The sequence below is a fragment of the Nothoprocta perdicaria genome, unplaced genomic scaffold (genome assembly GCF_003342845.1).
Source record: "Nothoprocta perdicaria isolate Ctin4 unplaced genomic scaffold, notPer1 scaffold_125, whole genome shotgun sequence".
NCBI lineage: Eukaryota > Metazoa > Chordata > Aves > Tinamiformes > Tinamidae > Nothoprocta > Nothoprocta perdicaria.
Window position 1 is genome coordinate 703,685 of NW_020454372.1, and position 21,569 is coordinate 725,253.

The 21,569-nt window shown below is 38.7% G+C and overlaps 1 protein-coding gene across 1 annotated transcript in view; it reads right to left on the minus strand.

Moving 5' to 3' along the window:
* MET (MET proto-oncogene, receptor tyrosine kinase) overlaps positions 1-12,441 on the minus strand; it is a 65,055-nt gene extending 52,614 nt beyond the window's left edge. Inside the window, exon 1 of the mRNA XM_026033229.1 lies at positions 11,230-12,441. Within this exon, the coding sequence (XP_025889014.1) occupies positions 11,230-12,435 (1,206 nt within the window). The 5' untranslated portion in view covers positions 12,436-12,441. The remainder of the gene's footprint in view (positions 1-11,229) is intronic.
* Positions 12,442-21,569: the final 9,128 nt, after the last annotated feature.

A 21,569-nucleotide genomic window follows, 5' to 3' on the forward strand; every position in this document is an offset into this window, starting at 1 on the left:
TGAGTAGGAATAGATCTTTGTCAGAGTGAAGTCGTTTAGTACAAATGCATTCGACCAAAAGTATTTTAAAATGTTTCAAACTTAATTGTTTCATCAGTTATGATATTCCAAAAATAAGGCAATGACTTCTTAATGTTAYAGGAATGCTTTCTTTTTCCTTTTTTATTCTGTCATTAGGAATGAGACTATAGCAACTTACTTAACCAAAGGATATACCTATAAGGGATTTTTAGGAACTTCCGTATTGCTTTGCCTCCAAGAGCCTCAGAATTCTTTAACCTCAAAGCTTGCACAGCAATCTCTTTGCTCCTGTGCTTGGAAAAGCAATTCCCTAAAACTTGCTTTTTTTTCCCCCTCACCTTTTTTGCACAAAAATATAATTTTCCAATCCTCTTTTTTTTCTATTCTTTGTCACCACTTTTTTTTTTTTTTTCAGTGACAGTAGAGAAAAGAGGAAAAAAAAAGATGGAGAAAGAGAAAAGGGAGATAAAACAAGAAAAATACAAGTTTCTGAATGTGTATTTTAATGACACTATTGGGAAGCTAGCTCTTTGCAATTTATTAGGCTGTTATATAGATCAGCTATTGCTTATGCACTATTTTGGCCAATCTGTATGTACTTTGAGTGCACTCTAATATTTGCTGCATTTGCAGGTTTTTCTTTTTCATTTTGGGAATAGAAAATACATGTTTTTAATTTTCATTGGAATAATTCTTAACAGTTCTTAAACAATACACTTTAAGTTATCCCTAGAGAAGATTATGACCTGCTGTCCTGATGATTCAATAGTAATCTATTAATTGATAATTCCATTACTATTGATACTACATCATCTGTTTTGGTGAGACTGCACAGATAATAGCCAGGAACCCCCTAAAGGGTCTYTAACCAGTTTAAATTTGGAAGTCATCTAGTATGTTCCCCCTGTAACACACTTTATAAATAAATACRTAGGGAGGGGTATAAGGGATCTTATGATGACTTCCTCTGACAAAATCAATATAGAGCTTAATTTTTTCCTGCTTTTTATTGATTATTATTATAAATATATTTTAAAAAATMTTTTTAAAAGCTTGAATCAAGCCTTTTGAAGAAAATCATAATCTTTCCATTAAATTCAATAGATCTGGATCACGCTCTTAAAGAATAAGCAGGACTAAATTTTTGTTTTCTTATTTTCTGATTTTGGTTTTCCTTCTATGACTTATAATCAAAGTAGTATGAGAGAGAAAGCAATAAAAATAATAAATTAATTAAAGAAGTTCTTGCTATTTTAATTTGGTGAACTTTGGAAAAAAATCAGAGACATTGAAAACGCTATTAACAAAATATTCAACCTAATATCTCAATCCTTTGCTCTTGAATCATAATGCCTCTGAACTGAGCACAGCAATAGCTCTGCCAAATGCTCCTTAGAAGTCAGCAGTGGTGCCAGCTTTTGTCCTGATGCCCTGTCAAAGTGCTTCAACTGTGTCATTTAGGTAGAATGTGGTATAAGATCTAACAAGAACAACTGAGATCTCTTTACATTATCTACTGATACAAAAAAAAAAAAAAAAAAAAAAAAAAAGACAGCTACCATATTAAAACTCATATAGCAGGGACTTAATGGTGTGATTACCTATCTGCTAAAATGTTGCTGTATTAGTTTTGATATTAACTGTTACTGTATGGATGTCTTGCTTGGCAGGAACTGACATAGTACTATACATGAAGCCCACTAATAATCATTGCATATACTTGAAATATTCTTAGTCCAGTATTTGGCTAACACATAAACAGAGCACAAATTTAGCTTTTCTCCATTTTGGCCACCAAACAAGCTCAAAGTGTTATTCTTTCACACTCATATCCTATCCAGTCGAAAAGTATTTGTGAAACATCTGCACAAAGATTACTCATACAGTGAGTATGTACAGTTCAAGTGCAGAAAGATATACAGTTTTCATACTTTTTGAAAGGAGGCAGAGCTCTCATTTCATCCTCCCCCAACTTGAGACCTCTGCTCTTCACCCTAAGTCCTTTTCTCCARTAAGCAAACATGTTTCTGTGTTTAACTTTTTTTTTTTTWAAGTACTTTCTCCTATGTAGTCATGTTAAAATGGTTTGAACATCCTGATAGTCATCATGAATCTCCGTTCAATCTTTTTCTAGTAAGTGGCTAGATTATCCTCCTTGCCCTCACACCTTTCCCAGCTTCCTCAAAGTCAGAGCAGCCTTCCTCAGAGATGTTGTAATTTTGGGTATCTGCCCAAGGACCCACAAACTGTTCCACATATGGCTTTCTTACAAAACCTGATGCTTCATGGATTAACTATAATGTAAGGTTAGTTATCTCAGAAATATGAATGCTTTGATCTAAGAGAAAGAATACAGAGATTAAAAGGCTACTCAGAAAACTAAAGAAAGATTGATAACACAGAAAGCAGTTGGGAAAAGAAGCTGCTATAAATTAACTCTTTGAAGTCTGAGTCTCTCTCTCTCTCTCTTTCCTTCTTCCCTCCACCCCAGTACACACATAAGTATCCATTTGGCTGTCAGTGTGGAAAAATAACTGATGTCAGATGATGCAGGCTGGATATTACGCCAAGTTCCAGTGACAAATCACACAAATATTGCAACGGGCAACGAGAGGATGGGTGAGGGCTAGGGCTGGGTGCTCTGGTGCGACTCGAGGTGCCAGTTGTGCGGGTGATTCACCGGGGAGGCTCRTGCTCGGGGGCAGGTGAGCCACAGGAATGCAGCGAGGTGTGGGCAAGGACTGCCCGTGCCAAGAAGGGGCAGAGATAACACATGCTCTCGGATTTGTTCATAGGGGAAGTTGTGGTGATTTAGCCTGGATCCAGTCCATGGAAGACAAACATATCAAAAAAGAGGTTTGAGGTATCTCAATCAGGAGCTGTCATGGCTTAGGAGTTAACTGATGCATCCTGTTCAGTTGGCAGAAAAATAGGATTTCTGACAGAGTTGCACAGGTGAAATCAAAAGTGCAAAGCAGGGAGCAAATCTTAATGCAAAACAAAAAGCTCAAGTGAAACCAAGGTAGGTAAGTGTCAGAACTGAACATAGCTGGTATGAATAACTAGACACTGGGGGAAAATCAGAAAGTTTAACTAAGGATTTTTTGGTGAGATTTTCTGATATTTGAAGGGCCTGCAATTTGAAGAAACAGTTCAGTAAGCATTCCTCCAGGCTGCTTTTTCCAGAGCTGGCCAAAAACTGCTCTTTCTAATTAAGTGCCATGCTCAATTAGAAAGTGAAATTAAGTTTAATGTCTTGAATAAACTGGCAATTAATGACTTCTTATCACTGCACTACATCTTATGCTGTCCTGCAAGCAATTTGGAGGACAGCATTAGATTTTAAAATTGATTTGACAGATTGAAGAAATAGGCTGAATGTAGCTAGACAGAGTTTACTAATATCAAGAACAGAATAATCCAGTTTGGAGGGAGAACTCAAGTRAAAACAAGAATAAGTAGGAGTATCACTTCTTACAACATATATYCTCTTCTTAGCTTAGGTTTTCAGGAATCACATTCCTAAGTATCACTCTTGTTTTCTGTTACAGATCCTGGCTCTAGCTCAAAGACATGACTCCCTCAAGACAAATGGACACCCAAAAAGTAGATCACAGAACACTTCTCCTTTGAGCACTCCTATGGCATAAAATGCACCAGGGGCATGAGCTAATGCCAAATGGGCTGGTTTCTGAGATCCACAAATGACAAACATCCATTATGAAAGAATGATAGTGGCACAGACTGAATGAATAGCTGATTCTACAAATCAGGTAGGTTTCCAAGCCAATTTAAAATGGAGAAGACATTTAGGCAATCCCTGGAATGTTTTTTTTTTAATCTCTTCTGTTGCAGAGATATTGATCTGAATTGGTATTAATAATAAAATACAGTTTTCTTGAGTGTGTCCTGTTGGGTGAAGGTGAGGAATTAGATATCTTACTCTTGAGGAAAAAAAAACTTTTCACATCTGAGCTGCAAAGTAAAAGACTTGAAGAAAAAACAAGCAGTAGAAAGAATCCTTTCAGATGGAAACAGTCAGACAATCCTAATCACACAGTAGCCCCTACTAGATGTTGCTACTGCCTGCACATAGTCTGACACAGGAAAACCAACGCTTCAAAATAGTATGTGTTGCAAAACAAGGAAGAAATTAGCTGAAATTATTGAGGAAATAATTAGCTTTAAGCTACSCTTTCAGCTTTAAGGACTTGGCCCAAAACTCACTTTCCAAGTCAACGGAAAGATTCCATGAGCAATTCTGATGCCCAGAGAAATAGAATTCTTTCAAAGAACTCCACTGATGTAAAATTTSACACAGTGTCATCCCACTTACTCCTATTAATTGTTGCTTTGATCTACTTCGCTGCTCAAATGAGGTGGGGAAGGAGGCTCCTGGAGGAAACTTCACTTAAGGTAATAAGGTAAAAGACATCCATGTTAAATGTAATTAGTTAATACAAATTAAAATGATTACATGTTCTATTGTCAAGATGATTCAAAGAGTTATTTGCTTTTGTCATTGAGCAGTGGTGCATTAGTTTTCATAATCTGGTTAGTGCATTAGCACTAAGTAAATCCTATTGATTCAGTGGATAAAATGGACCTAAGTAATCTTTGTATTTTCCCCATTTCCCTTATATTAATTTAACATTTAACTCAGTGTACAGATTATCAAAGGAGAGGTGTTGATTAATTATTCAGTTTGATGAAATAAAATAAGGCATAGGAGGTGCTGATAAACCAGTTTTGCTGTACAGTTGTACTGTACACAAAGTACTTTTTTCACAGAAGTCCTTATTTGCATGGAAGCTGTGGTGGAAAAAGAGAGGCTGTGTCATAATGCCAAGTGGGGAGACTCTTATTCCAGGATAACATTGCACAACAGCTGCATGTCTAGCCAAAACAGTGGTGCAAGAGACATGTGAAATAGAAAGGAGGCCAGAAGGTAGGAGGAAATCATGTAATTTGCCCTAATTTATATCATTTTATATACAAGGTGAGTGACATCTGCCTTAAGGTGTCACTTGCTTTCCCCAAGATCATTCCTCCTTTTCCTTATTTTCCTTGTTGCATATGTTGCTCTACTTAATTTTTTTTTTGTTACCTACATTTACTTGCTGAACCATTTATGCCATGGGCCTTCTTTCTTAACGTCATTTTTTATTTAGCATGTGATTTGACTCTGGATTTAATTCTGTCCCTGGAAATCAGGAGTAATGCCACTCTGATGTAAAAGCATGAGATCAGAAACCCACATGTCACCTAGAAAGTGCAAGCAGCACAACTGTCTCTTGGATACTAATTCCCTGCTGTTGTTTTAGTGAGCAATAAGGAAGGTGGGACAGGGGCCTGAGTCAGATCAAACTGTAAGCAAAGAAACTGCTGAGGTTAGGTTGGTGTTGAGTGAGCTGAAAGGCAGTTTTGTCAGGATTTACATCGGGGTAAAAAATGGGTGAAAAGGAGTCATGCACTGACCAAAAAGGAAAGCCTGTAAGACCCTGAACATAATACAGTGTTTGAGATCTCCCTCTGGAGATATCTCCCTCTGGAGATAACTCTATAATTTTATATCTGAATCTGAGACAAATCAGTTCCTAGCTTAGATGTCTCAGCTCTCTCAACTCTACYAAAGCTGGGAAGATCTACATGGAGTGCTGGAGAATGGAATTATATATAAAAAAGCAATCTGAACAGTTCTCTCAAGAGGGGCTGAGTCCCATTGCACAAAACCATGAGTAGAGCAGAGCAAAATCTAAACTGGTCTGAAACGAGACAGACTTCAGTTTGAACCCAGGAACAGTGTCACAGACATGAACCTTATGCATTTGTGAATGAAAGTTCTCATAGCTGCTAATCTGCTAGCCTACATTTTGCAGCTCTCCTGTTTTGGGACAGAAAAGTTCTTCAAATTTTGCAAATTTATACAGGATGAGAAAATTATTCTCTGCCCAGTTCTTGGAGTACTTGGAGTAACTTAAGGGTCTTCAGATATTCTGAGAAATAAAAAACACATGACCAGATAATCCAGCTATTAATAATAAAGAAAAAARGAAATATTTTCTGCTTGAAATGATTTCTGTGCAATTCCAGAGAATACAGCACAGTCAGTCTCCCAGACTAATAACCAATAGGGAACCCTGTCTTAAGTGGAGGAATTTGATTTAAAAGTCTGGAAATGGAGCATTATTAGTAGCTCTCGCTGATAAAGCAGTGCCCTTTCCAGAAAATGGTACTTTAACAGTACCGCTTTTTCACAGAGAAATACAGCTTTCGTCAAGAAAATGATAAAGCATCAACAAGCAGAACTGTGGGACAGAGACATGCCCCTAGCAGGAGCTCAGGCGATGGAAAACTGCCTCTGTTTCTTGCAGCACTCAGAGAATGAMCGGTTAGCCCCCAAGCTCTGTAGCTCTTGGGGCTCAGAGGAGTCTCTGAAGACATCTCCCACTCAGGGCATTGTGATAACAGCTAAATAACTCTCCCAATCTGTCTTTTCTTCCCTTGCCTTGGGAACTTCCTTGTGATCATGCCCATGTGGCAAGTCCCAGGACAAGAACATAGACCTTGCTGCTAGAGCTGTCTGCTGAACATGGTCCAACCTGGTCCCACATCCACCGATACTGCTGAACCTACCCAGCCTTTCCTTCCATGAGGCTTGCCAGGAGTTCAGACTGCAGTAAGAACAGGCAGTGAGTGCTGAACACGAATGTAGATGCAGCCTATTACCTTACTGCTATGGCTCAAGCCTACTTTAGAGTCCTCTACAATCAGTTGGTGCACATTCCCCCTTGCCCAGTTTCTGCCTGTGCATTCTTCTGAGATATCAGAACCCATGCAGAAGCTTTCACAAAATCTGTATGGATGGGAGCAGGCTTCGTGCCCAGGCAGAGTTCTTTATGCCATTTGATATACTATTTCCAGAGGAAATGACTGAACCAATCAGATGGTTTCTGTTGCCTGACTTTGAGGGAAAATATTCAGGCACATTGTACTCACAGTATAAAAAGCATTTCTTCCATGGTGCAAGATTATCTAAATGAGCCACATCAAACCTTCATAATCAGAGGAGTTGTGGTGTTATTTTTATTCTTGCCAAAATTTTTTAAGGCAAATGGTGTGGGAGATTATAGTTACAGGGTCTCAAAAGAATTACTTGTCTCTATTTATTTTATTAAATATTCCTAGACATACCCTTAGGATGACAGATCAATAAGGGCTTTTGTGGTTTCCTAATAGAAGGCAGCAATTATTTTCTTCCATTACAATATAAGCATAACACAATTTTATCCATCTATCATCTATGTAATGGTAATAAAGAAGCATCACCATGTGTTTATTTTACTGTCACTTTATCTTTTGTATTGGTGATCTTCTGTTTTCATTTCATAGTTCTCCGATTTGATTTTTATCTGTGTGAGCCTTTCATTTGACAGGACTGGCGATCAGTTTGTCTTGCCTGAAGACACTTGTTGGAAATATAGTAGCAAAGGCCTGCCTGTGGTTTCTCTGTTTTCCTGTAAATGGAAAGGAGGACTTACKAACTTTCTTACAGAAAGAACCAAACCACAGGAACTTTAGAGAAACTCTAGATCTTTAGAGGAACTCTAAAACAATAGAGTGGTTCTAGAGACACCTCTCCATGGAAGTCAATTGGGATCAAAGCTGGGTATCAAAGGAGAAATTGCCACACAGTTGTTGCTGCATAAGGACCACAGATTTAGGAAAAAAAACAAAGCCCATAAGACCAGAGTCTACCTAAGATGGTTACTCTGCATAGTTGGGATTGTCAAAGCCAAACTCAACCCACCTTGCTCGCTTGGAAAATTCTATTTAAATCAATTCTGCAAATGAACTTTGCTGCATTTGCCTCTTTAAGTATTCCTCCATTCTAAGACGATGACTGAAAGTGAGTAATTGCCACCAAATAAAATTTGCTAAAAGCCTATATCCAGTTCCCACTTTGATGCGGGTGAAGAGATTCCTGAAGAGTGATCCGAAACCCTTCACAGCAGCTACCTCTCTGTCCTGACTTGGGCAATAAAACTCTACTACTCCACATTTTTTCTTCTGGTTTTAAATCAAAAGAAAAAATCAACTTTCTCCTTATTGCCATTGAAGTGACAGCCAGCGCTTCACTGAAGGAAATTCTCAGGAAGTGCTAACCGGGCACAGCTCCACTGAAGCACATCTGAGATCAATCAGATGTACCATTTGATTGACTTTTCCTAACCCCGGCTTTAACGAGCCCAGGCTTTGGCTTCTTAAGTGTTTCACTTAAACACAACTGGAAATATTTTGTTTTAACTTTATAAGGCTTTTCACAAGCACTGGAATGAGTAAAACACATTGTTGTTGGGATTTATATGTTGCGTTCGATTGACTTAGCTGTCCAAGTTAAGTTTTGAAAAAGACACTTYCCATGGGTAACTATGGTCCCTGCTTTAGCCTGTGTGGATTCTCTGAAGATTATAAAGAGCATTTTCACACTTCTTCAGTTTGTACAGCCTGAGCAGATATTGGAGCTGTCTCTAGATTCACATCTGGATTCCTAGCTACAAGATATCTCATTGCTGAGCTAACAGAAAGACAGGTAGTCATCAGCACAACCACAGAAACCCAATTCCTCTAGAAAATAAGGCTGAAAACTAACATCTTTTGTCAAGATGAGAAGAAATATTTTTATTTAAATGCTCAAAACCTGAGATGGAGTGGTTGATGTTTTGTGGGGCTTATTCTGGTTTATTTTAGTCTGTTCCTAACTTCATCAGCCTTAGACTAAACTGAGGGACACTCACTCAAAAAAAGATAGACTGAAGTTGCATGAAATCATGCAACAATTTGATGCTGTGACTCCTGTTGATAACATGGAATGGCCTTCATCAATCAGACTCTAACTGTAAATTCTCAGATACCATATCACTCTCTTGAAAATATTGCTTAAAACTCATTTAAAATAAAAGGAGGAAGTTACCCACATGCCATATTCACTGCTGGACCATTTTCACTGTCCTATTCACTGTCCTATGACTTAATCCCACAGCGGTCAGTACCTTTCACTTGCATCAGTGATCTGCGGTTTCATTCCCTCATAACAACAAAGAGGAAGATCATCTTGGCTCCCTTACAAAAATTAACTTTTGAATTTTGCCAAAATAAACTGTGACAAATTCTAGCCATTCATAGGAAGCTTTCTTCCAAGTTGAAGGTGAATTACAAATAGGAAAAATCGAGTCATGACCTCAGGTACATTTTAATATGTACAAAAAGGGGTACAAGAAGACTTCAGGATGCTGGGACTGTATTTTTGATCTACAGTAATTCCAAGGAAGATTGGATTTGACATCYCTGACACAAACATAAGCAGAAGAAATAATACACTTCTGCCTGCTCTTTTGCTCCCTCTGTCCTCCAAACTTGCAGGTCTATTTTGCACATCTGAAAAAAAAACAGGTATATAAAGAAGGTCTGACAAACTTTTGCCAATCTATTTGGCCTGTTGAAAGCAGAAAAAGCTTTCAAGACACTTTAGAGGACTCTTCATGATTCCTCTGGAATAAAGCAAAGAAAATAGAATTGCAAAGCTTGACAGTCTGGATATTTTGGTGTGAAACAATCATGACAAAGTTTCTGATTGCTGTTATGGCATTTAAACGAAGCACACACACATAAAAATCACAGAAACATGTTTTCCCTATATGAATTTAAAGTAGCAGAAATCAGAGTTCTGATGACATTTCTTGCAAATGGACAGCTATAATAAACCGTCTGCAGCGTAAGACATTCAGTTCTGATATGCAAAGCAGCAGMAGAGTCTGGGAAGGCTTTTGCAAGAGGAAAGTACTTCCCAGCACGTGAAAAGTGGCAAATTATTCTGTCAATATTTTAATGGTATACTTTGCTATGAAAAAATCTACTTAGGAAATAGTAGATATAATGTATATATAATWTATAAGCAAGAACAGCGTGAGATAAGGCCACAAGCTTTAAACATATTCACTCACAAAGGAAATACAAAAACAAGGAAAAGAAAAACACTTTCAGAGAAAAACAAGGTTCACTGTGAAAAACAAAATGAAAAATGAAAAAAAAAAGGCCTTGAGACCTGAAATGAAAAATTAAGAGAAGAGAATAATAATGCAGTGAGATAGGATACAAAGAAGTTACTTTATGAGTGGTTTCTAACTTGCTTTTAGTTCTTGAAAGTTGCCCTTCCTACACCCCAAAAAATCACATCAGGTCCCTCCAGCYCCAAAGTGAGGGGAGCTACTGCTCCCAACAGCAGCTCTGGCCCTGCCTTGTGAGCCAGGCAGCCAGCCACCTCCCAGCTCCTTACTTGAAAAAAAGAAAAGGCTCCAAAGAGAGCACACTTAAGCCTTGAGGCAAAAGTAGGTAATTTCGAAGTTATTCTATCTAATGTTCCAAAACAAATTAGGAAAGTACTTCTTTCCCAGATCCTCTATTCCCTTTGCAAGTGCTGACATCCGCTTGGGCACTGAGCAGGATGGAAGAAGTGATTTCTGTGCTTCCTCCRCTCAACAGAATTCCAGGTGGCTGGAGAACAGCTATCACCTGAACGTGTGGTGTACAGAGAGGCAACTCTCCTCAGCTGAAACTTCCATTATCCTAGTTCGCAGGACACTTTTAATAGATGCTCTTTCATTAAGAAAACTGGTTTCAGTGGGGCCGTTTATGTGTTAAGCATGAGTAATTGTATTACAATCTGGCTCTTCATGGCATGCTCCAAAGCAGCTCTTTCATTTTTCTAAAGAGGGCAGTGATTCAGCAGTAACAGTTTAAAATATGAGTGATATTTTCAGGGACTCCTCTGTGCACAAGGATACAAATGTTAACAAACAGTTTTTTATGACATTGAGAGAAATAACTTTCTAAATGCTCCATTTATCTACATCACAGACTCTCAATAGAAAAGAAAAACAATTATTTGTTGAAAAAATGGATTTTTTTTTTTCTGGTTCTGTTAGTACTTTCTTACGACCATAAGGACATTAGTGATTTTCACAGTCAATTTACAGGAACTAGTTCTTACAAGGATGAATCATCAGCAATGCTAAATAATCTGAAATGATTAGGGACTTACTTATATTACATAAGTGTAACTGAGGGGACAGCTACCTGACAGTGGAGTAGGCAAAGGAAAAAATGCAGAGGCCACCCCCAAACACCACAGAAATAATTGTCACTTACCCTGTTCACACAGTATTTGCTATCTTTTCCGTAAAAGTGCTGAAGACATTTCATGTTTTGCTTGTCGACAATCTTGTTGAAGAACTCATTGATAGTTCGCACAGAGACAGCACAGACAGCAGACCTGTTTGTTGGCTCAGAGGAATCTGGCTTGCTTTGTGCAAAGATGCCGTAGAGAATATCGTCGTTCAAGCCAAGGCCCATTTCATGGGCGAGGGCTGCGCCCGGCTTGCTTACGTAGGCAGCCTGCAAGATATTGAACACCTCCTTCCGAATGGATCTTTTCCTCCGCTTTTCCGTAAAAATGCACTCAAGAGGCATTTCCATGTAAGAGCGCATCCCCGAACCGACAGTGCAGAACCGGATAATTCTGGTGTGAAAAGTCTGGGAGTCGAGAGATTCTCTCTGGACAGTCAGAAAATAGACAAACTGATTATTTTCGAAGGCATGGACATACCTAATTGGATAAGAATCACGAAACTGAGGGAGAACATCAATGTACGACTGATCCATGAGAAATTCAAAACCATCCTGTGTTTCTTTTAGCCTTCGAACTGATATTGAATGCAGTACGTATGGTGGTTGAAATGCAGATGTCACAGTATTTCCAACAAAGAAGTTGACAAACCTGTCCTTTTCTGTCACCAAGACTTTGGTTCCTAAAGTGCTTACAACACAGTCAGGACAATTATTTGCTTCTCCATCCATCTGTGTAGAATACATGCAGTGCACCTCGCTTTCTATATCAGCGGGGTTGTCAGGATGAATGATGTGACGGTGGCAAATGCCTCCAGACACGCTACCACAGCTGATGAGCTGATCATCATAGTAGGTTTCCAYGAGCAGTGCCATGTTGACATTATCCTTCCATACACTGTTAGATAAATTGGCTTTGTCTTTGCARTCTTCACATGGTGTGCAGCCAGGGTTCTCCAACACGGGCCCTGTCTTGTACACAGAAATGTTCTGAAGTGCTTCATTTAATACGTAAATTTTGTTGACGGCTCCAATATAAACATGATGGTTGTATAAAACTACATTCTGAATTGGTGTTTCTGTAATGAAGCTAGGAAGATCATATTTTACACTCAGATTCATCTCTGACTTTTTAGCTGCTTCTTTGCATTGTTCGTGGCTCCTCTGCAACAATGCAAATAGGAATATGATAATCCCAGAAGGATATGCAGTAATAGGCTTCATTGTCATAGATTTAACCTGTCAAAATATAGATAAAGAGTTATTATATTTCAGATATAAAAGCATCAATTTATCAGACAAATATCTGTTTCTAGGCTGCATGTGTTAGCTAAACTCTTTCAGTTTGAGAAGTGTTGTAATCTTGCTTGGTGTCCTTAACACTCTCGTGCTAAAAATTGCTACTATTACTGTTMTTTGTGGGTTCTGATTTCCCTGCTTGGAGAACAAACCACAGAAGGATTTTATTATGCTGAATTTTGCAAGACCCCTTGTTGTATTGTATGACAGTAGTAGAGAGACTGTTTTAAACTACTTCCACACTGGCACTCAGGCTGATCTGGGTTTAGAACAAGATCATGCATAGGGAGCTGAAAGCAAGTCCGCTCAGGACACTCTCACAACACAAACAAAACAGTTCTAGCACTTTAGAGTCCAGATATGAGATATTTGGCAGGCACTCTAAGGGGCTGGAGTGGTTCTTAGCATAGCTGTTCAAAAATGAGAAATGGAAAAGATGTGAAAAAAGTGAATATTCCAACTGAAAATTGACATCTCTTTTATTCTGTTGTCTTTTATTTTCATTAATCAAGGAAGATCTTTTTCCTCCATAAGAAAAAAAAGGAATAAACCCCTCTTTCTCTTCCTCTAGCTCCTGAAATCACTGTTCTTCATAAGTGCCCATTTTGGAAAAAGAATGTTTTTTTTCAGGCCAGCTCCAGTTCTTGGAATAGTCATTTTCTCCAGTGTTGACAAGTTTTGTAATATATTGTTAGAATATTTTATGCATCATGTGGTGCCTGGCATGTGCCTGGCAAGTTTAATTTTAGGTCTTGTACCACAGCAATAAGTCACTCTGGTGAACCTTTAGAAGATACAGACATATCACTGTATTGTAAACAAAGGGGTATTAAGTGACCTTGAACCACCAACTGATGAAATCAAAAAACCTAGTGCTTTCCTTTCCATACAATTGTTTGATGTGGCTTTAAAAACCAAGGGTGAATGACTAGTGTGATATTTAACCCCCCTGGAAGATCAATTAAATGATCTGTGGTTGTGAGTATTTTGGTGCAGTGTCCACACAGTGCCCTATCACAGGATGCATTTTGTGTTAATGCCATGACATGGTTGTTGTTAAGTTCAATTCAGATTCTTTACAGAGAAAACAATTATACAGTCAAACAGCAATATGATCACATTGGGAAACTACTTAGAGTTTGGCTATATTTAAGAATTTTTTTGCTAATACAGAAATGCTTATGATGACATGGATTTAAAATAAACAACCTTGGAAAATGCAAATGAATAACAGTAATCAGGAACTCTGTTTCAACTTTTTATATAAGCAAGATTTTAGGCAACATTAAAGGATAACTGCAAACCAGTAATGCAACAATTCTATGTAAATTCAATATTATCAGTGAAATCTTTTAAAACAATGCATCGACAATTCTACATTCTCGGTGACTTTTTATTTCAGAGTCTACTGAATTCTTTCTGTGGCTCACTTCTGTGATCTACACAAAAGAATAGATTTTGGAAACAAAAGGTTAGTCTTCCAGTTACCTGATAAGAATCATGAACAAGGCCAAAGGATAAAAATCAGAACATGGGCTGTTTGCAGGTATTACCTAGTAAGAACATGGATTTAAGTCCAAAAAAAAAACCCAACAAACACACACACACACACACACACACATACACACACAAAACCCAAACAAACACAGCTATTGTTACAATCAAAAAATAGTCACAACATAGAAAAATGTTTCTGTATCTTATAGGAGTGGAGATAGTTTTCTCATCCCAAGAAACTTGCTTTTACAAAGATTTCCCTGCTCTGTACTGAGATGAACCCAACACTTACTGAAGTGTGAGTGAAGCACCCAAAAGATACCTCCATCTAACAACAAAGGTTCTCAAGTCCCTGGTCAACCAGGTTCAAGTGAGCTGAGTGAGTGCCCTAGCCTTTGCACTAGTGCAAAGCAAGTCAGCCTCTCTGACTCCTTAGAGCCAGCACTTCCACCCTGAGAAGTTTTGTTAAAACTGATACGTTCCTGCAAGAATCAACTCTGACAAGTCAACATGTTCTGACAAATACTAGTTTAAGCACAGAATTCCTGAAGCACTCTATTTCTGACACTACACAGAGGCAGGTATATTCTCTGCTGCAATGAGTTTAAATCCAAATGACGGAGGAGCTTTACAGTCAAGAGATGAAATAACAAGCAGGRCAATAGTTAGATCAAGATGAGGATGATCGATCACCATTACAGGAATAAAGATGCAAGGTTACTTGACAGTCAGGTTCCCTAACTGTCCAAGACTAAGCACTAGTGGGAACTGCAGAGCCATAAATAGAGACTGACATTCTCTTCAACAACTGATGTCTTGAGATGTGAGGCCAGTACCCTCAGGTAGACTACTCTGCTTGCATTCACTTGGTGAGAGAGCACTCATCTGAATCTGGGCTCTTGAGACAGAAAAAAATCCTCCTTACTGTTTTAACAAATGAAATCCAAAGAGAAGAGCTTTGGATCAACAGTAAGAGAGGACTCAGTATAATGCAACAGAYGCCAGGAATAATATGCACATTTCATTTTTCAGAGAAAGTTAAAACAAAAGGTCATAAGTGAAAACGAAGTCATCTTGGCTGTCTTAACTGTAGCATAACATTGTGCCTCCGATTGTATGCATTTATTGTGTGTGAAGCAGCCATCGGAACAGAAACCTACTGATTCCCACCTATGYGAATCTCAGGCTCAGTGTTTATGGATGGCTGCTAGGGAAGGTGATTCTCCACAGTGCGTGTCTCCAGCCTGCTGGGAACCCTTCCTTACGAGGTCGGGAATCAGAGCAATCAGAGGACGTGCTCTGCAGGGAGACATATATAGCGTAGGGTTATAACTTAGGGAGGACACAGTAGTTACCTGAAAAGTACAGTGTGCCCCTGCTCTTTTGAGGTGTTCRTTTTTTCACTGTCCTCAAATCATATAAGCACCACTACTGCCCAGTGAGGCGCCAGTGGTGTTCAATGCTTCTTTTTATCTGCATTTGACCCAGAGTCTTTCTCTCTTCCACTGTGGCAGCCTCCAGCCCAGAGTTGCTTTTTTGTAACATCCAAACCAGGTCATTGCAGARCACTTCACTGGAATGTATCTTGAAGAAGCATTTGAAAACTTTAGAGAATAAAAAATTCAATCCTGTGTCTCTTTGGAGGTCTCATAGTTGCAGTTCTACTAAGCACATACWCAAGCATAATTTCAGTTGAACTTAAGAACTTAAGAGTTTTGCTGAATTAGAATCAAAATACCTGAGCTATAACTACATTTTTCCTTTTGAATACAGGTCAAAGGACTAGTTGCTAGCTTTCAGTTGCTAAAGAAAAACAAGTAATGTCTTTGTTTCTTTACTTGATTTGAATGATGGATGCTGTTCCTGGTTTTGTGACCTTCCTGACTTGTGTGTCTTTATCTCTTTCATGTGTCTAAAGAAGAGCTGTGAGCTTTGGTCTGTGATGACTATTATCAAGCTATAGCTGTAAATGGATTATGTCTTTTGTGTGAGGCATTTTCAAAGTCTGTATCACGATGCACTCATTTTTCCATTCCTCAGCAGACTCTACCTTGTATGATAAGAAAATTGATATTGGCCAGCCATTGCCAGTGTCAATCAAGTGAGTCTAGCAGCCTCAAGTGTTATGGCTGATACTTGCCCATCAGGTTTGGTCTTGAGTGTTTGTATACCAGTGGCTAACAACTGGTAATGACTTCTTCATGGCAACTTTAAATTTTAACCAGGTTTCACTCTCCTAATTGTGGTCTGCACAACAATTTGTAAATACTGAACATCATGTCACTCCACGTTGTTGTTTGCCATTGCACTGACAAGTTAGGCCTAGCCCCATTGTGGAATAATGTTGAAGATATTGTGTGCAAGGAAGCCAAAAAATACAGTTATGTTTGTTTTTCTAGCCCTTGTTTGACAACATGGGTCCTTCCTTAAAGCCTCACCACAAAGCACACCACAGAACAGCACAGGTTGAGAGAGCCCACAGACACAAAAGAAATGCTCTGGCACGTTGTCTAGCAAATCTCCTTTTTCCTTACTTTATTACCTAAAAGGAGCTAGAGTCCTGTCCATTACTACATGCAGTATACAGCAATATGTTTATACAAGAATATATTTAGGCTTCAGAATGGTCATTTCAGGTTAGATACAATAAAGCCATATTATTCATAGTTCACAAGCCCTGTGATCAGCAAGTGCACAACAAATAGTAGCTTTTCCCATTTTTTTTTTTAGGAAATATTTGATAGTGGTGTTCTCTCCTTTTTTTTTTTCCCAATACCCTGGTATGTCTTCTCATTAACACAGCCTCTGACAGACTCGTAGGGCAGATTTGAAGAGGACGGCCATAGCAATTAATGCTCTGGAGAGTTTGGTTTGCCTTACTATCCTGGACTGAAAACCTTGGCAATTCAGGACCTAATTCTCTGTAGATCAGACACCCTGTCATGGAGACAGCAGGGTCATTTAACAGACGAGGGCAAATGGAGGGAGAAGATGATAACAGCTTCAGCCATTCRATTTGAATCTGTTGTCACAAGCTTGTCATAGCCTTGGCATCAGCTTCGACAGACYGAGCTCACAGTGGACTTGTTTTCATCAGGCTTTTTAATTATCTGATTGCATCTGTAGACAAGATCAGTTATATTTAAAACACTTACTGAGAGTAACCTATTTTCCAGACTTATGTCCACAAAATTAAAAATGTTCTTAATTTGGGATTGCTAACCTGAATTATCTGTCTGGTGTTAAAACACAAAAAAACAAGGAAATTTGGGTCTGTAACTCAAGATCAATCATACGAGGGATCTTTGGATTGAAATCAAACGGCTAACATGAGTTAAAACCCATGCTTCCTTGTCTTCAGAACTATTCCAATGTATATTTCCCAGTTTAGGCCACTCATCCTGAGCAGGATAAGAACATAACTTTTCTGCAGTATAATACACRCTACTATTATGCATCATCTCATTGATTTAGGTAGTAAATACATTTGCAAGGGAACTAGGAGGTTTCTATCCTATGCTAAGAGGTAGTTAAGTGTGTGCATGCATGCAGATGCATGCTTATGGGGCAGAGTATATATTACAATGAAGAACTGGTGAGCAGGGCACAGTCTGGCCRATTGTTGGAGGATCTACTGTTAAATAAATTTTCTATGTCCCTGGTGCAGTAGCCTGTGTCAGTAGAAATTGCTTTCATTAGCATGCTCAGTGGATCTGTATGCTCTTTCTTACAATGTTCAAACATAAAAAAAGAATCTAAAATCTCAGTGCATAAAGTATACTCTTTAATATGCACACCCATCCTTGGGTCCAATATACTATTGTGATTCAMAGCAGCTTACAATGGAAGCATTTTTATTGTCTGCCAGGGTTATTTTTAACAGGCATTAAAACAGAAGAACATTAGTGTATCCTTTGCAATGGAGAAAATGTTATTCTTATACTCATTTAGCATTAATTTCCTGTAGGTGTCCTGCAGTGAAACACTGTGTAGTGTTTTCTTTGAAAACCTGCTGTTTGAAACCTGCTGCAGATCCTGGCATCCTCAAGCCAACTTGTGTCTTGGGTCTATAGCACAATTGGGTTTATTTAATTGCTTTTTGTTGTGATGGGCTACAATGGCACTACAGGCTTTTTCATAATGAACCTCAGCAAACACTCACTGATATATTACAAATGAGTGGAGCAGATCAAGAGCTATACATTGTTCAAAAAAGTCTAATTTAAAAGGTGGTATATAGTATTTGTTGGGGTTCAATGACATCATTTGAGGGAGTCTCACTCACTCTAAAGGCTGAGGAATTAGTTCCACAAGGAACCGGGCCTAGAAAAGAAGTTCAAAATATACAAAAATAACTGAAAATCAGTGGAGATATACACATAATGAGGTAGTTCTTCACTGTTCATTTATGCTTATRTTTCCAGATGGATTTGGATTTGTAAATAAAGGAGAACAGCTTTCCACCTCTGGATGCATAAGGATGGGAGGATTTTTTTAGAAGATGTTACTGTTCAGCAGTAGTGGGAAAACAGAAGGTAGACTTTGAACAACATAACACTATTGATCCACTCAATTCATTTGAAATGCGACTCAGCATTTGTGGACATTCATTAAGAAAATACCTGTGGTGCTATTGTGGCTCTTTACCATTATCATCAGCAGTAAAATAAATCTATCTCTAAACACAGACTTAAACTGCCTCTGCAGCAAATAATTCAGTGAGACAACTGACATGCAGACATCTTATTCAGTCCAAGTGTTCAGTCCCAACAGAAAAAGAGCTGCTATGGGAGACAACACAGCAAGTTATACTTCTTCTTTTATGTGTCATGGATAATGATGCAATGATTGGTCTTCAGTTTCAGGTGACTGAATGTAGAGAAATTGGGGTTTCATGCCCAATTTTTCATATGCTTGGATAGATTAATTCACCTCTCGGTGTCTTTTTACTGTTTATGGAAAACAAAGATGTTACTGACTCTAGGCAGTTAACATAAGTATAGACATATGCCCTGGTTACTAAGGAAGTTATACAAYATCAGATAAAAATTTAAGTCCTTTTTTGGTACATATAAAATCACCTTACAGTAGGAGAAAGGTGTTTCCTTGTACTTCCGAGCTGCTCATCAACTTCTTGCATGAGTTTAAACATTTTGCGGTTGTCTGTAAAGAATGGGGACAGTGTAATTTTCCTGGAATGTAGGTCTTCCTTTCTTAAAGAGCCAAGTTGGCAAACCTGGCTGTTAGCACAGTTTTATCTTTATTCATTTAACTACTCTGCGCACTTATTTAGATTTTTTACTTTATGGTTATAACATCTACCTGAATTCTTGGATTGAAATGCAGAGCAGATTTTGGAAGCTTTTCCTGTCTTGTAGTAAAGCTAACAGYCTTCCATAGTGTGATAATTAAAGGAATGGCATGGGTCATAAAATGAAAAAAGATTAAAAGGCAGATAGCTATGAGTAACCAAGACAGCATACAGATTTGATCTAAATGTTCTCACAGCAATTATAAATGATCTTGATGCAGGGCATTTCCTGCAGTTTAGTTGTCATTTGGTGCTAATGGTTCTTAGCAGTCCCTGAGACATAACTTCTTGTAGCCAACATTAATCTGTAAAAAGGAAAAATAAAAAGTTCTCTGCATCAATAAGAGTGATCATAGCTGAAGAGCGTACTACATGCATATCAAACAATCATGTTTTCTTTTGATGTCATAGCAAGTATAATAATAATAGCAACAAAACCCCACCATTCCCTGAATTCCTCCAAGGTGTAATACAAATATCTAGGATACAAAGCAAAAGAAATTGTGCTGGCTCTGTTCTTTTCCCGGAGAGAGCTGGCAGGATAATGTCAGGCAGATGTTTTTCTGCTCCATRGGCTCCCATAAAGCATGCCACTGGGTACCATGACTTCACCCTTCTCAGTCAATGGGTCTCAGGGAACCCTGAGGCAAATTAGAGACAAAACCTAGGGTCAAGGTTGCTGACATCCTGCTTAATACATGTCTCAGCAAGCCAAGATGTCATGGTCAAGCTTTGTTCAGGGTCCCAGTGAGATCAGCACATCTCAAGGAATGGGCTGGTCGCCTGATTCAGATAGCTTGCCTAAGGCTGGAATGAGACAGTCAGATTTCCTTTACCTACCCTAGCAGGAGCTGGCCTATTTGATCATAGAAAAAAAAAAAAAAAAAGGAAAAAAAAATACTGCTTATAGTCCTGTCCTGGTGCTGCACAGGCACCTTCAGGTGCCTCCAAGCCTGYTCCTGGATTCTGGGAATTTTTGCAAGGCTCCAGACACCAGTCTGGTCTGGCATGGGCTCTTCTGCTGATATCATATCTATTATATTTATCACAGTGCTATAAAGTAGATTGACCTCCGATGATGCTCAGGCTGGCTCTAAAAGCAGTATAGCTACGGTAATGCAATGCTGCATCTGCGATAAGTAGCCCTGCCAAACACAAACTGCCTCTATGCAAAATTAGCTTGGTGGTGTTTATCCCATGCAAAAAAATGTGATGGAACCCACAGAACAGCTACAGAGAGAGCTGAATTGACTATATTTGTAAAACAGCCAATGGCAGTAATAAAGTCTATATTTATGTCTTAACTTACCAAGCACATCCTTTATCTGATACCAAAGTTAGTAATTCGAAGGCCTASTTAGCTTTCTAGAAGTTTTTTGATAATCAAGCAAGAGCAATGTCAAGGGTAGTGTGCATTTCACATCTGTGTTTGGTTAGGAGGTTATGACCCTTTCTTTTTAATGCTGACCTCGCTTTTGTCACTATGAGATTATGTTATTGCAATGCACTTTAACAGATGCCCTACTTTCACTCAGTTTAGAAACTGAGTTAATGGTAGCTCATTGGCTAGACTGCTGCCTTGCTGTGAACCTGTGATTCATGAGCTGYTTCCAAGGACTTCACAGTACTGGTATTCATAAATCCTGAAATGGCCTGGGACCAGCCTATCTGACACACCAGCTCTCACCAGAGGCAACAGTGTCACGGCTGCCATCAGCAGAGTGGTTGATCTGGAGCAGCCTCAGTCCCTCTCTGGCAAATCTCCCTCAGTGAGGGTCCATCCGTTATGGCTTTTATTCTGAAATACTGTGCTGRCCTTCAAAAGATGTTGAAGAGCTCAGTGGTGTGAAGAGGGTTTTCTGGGATGGTTGTGGTCTGAGTTTTTCCTTGCTAAAGGGGTCTTTCTGCTGAATGGATTTTTTTTTTTCAGAGGCTTCTCTTTCTTTCATCCTTTTTTATCCCTTGGATGCATGCACTGCTCTCAGTGGTAACTTATAAAATGCCTTGGACTGCGTTTCACATGTGTTCAGATTCCTTGTTTAGACTCCAGCATGTCTCCTGTGGAAATCTGGAGCTAGACAGCCAGGTCTCATAAGTCTTTAAGATAAGCAAAGTGGCTATTTCCAAACTTCAGGTTGTRTTTACCTATCTCATAAAGGTGACATGAGGATAAATTAGCTCATTTTTGTAGAGTCGCTTGAAAATACAAAGGTTTGCAACAGCAAAACCGGGCTATCTGTGACAACCAACAGCAATG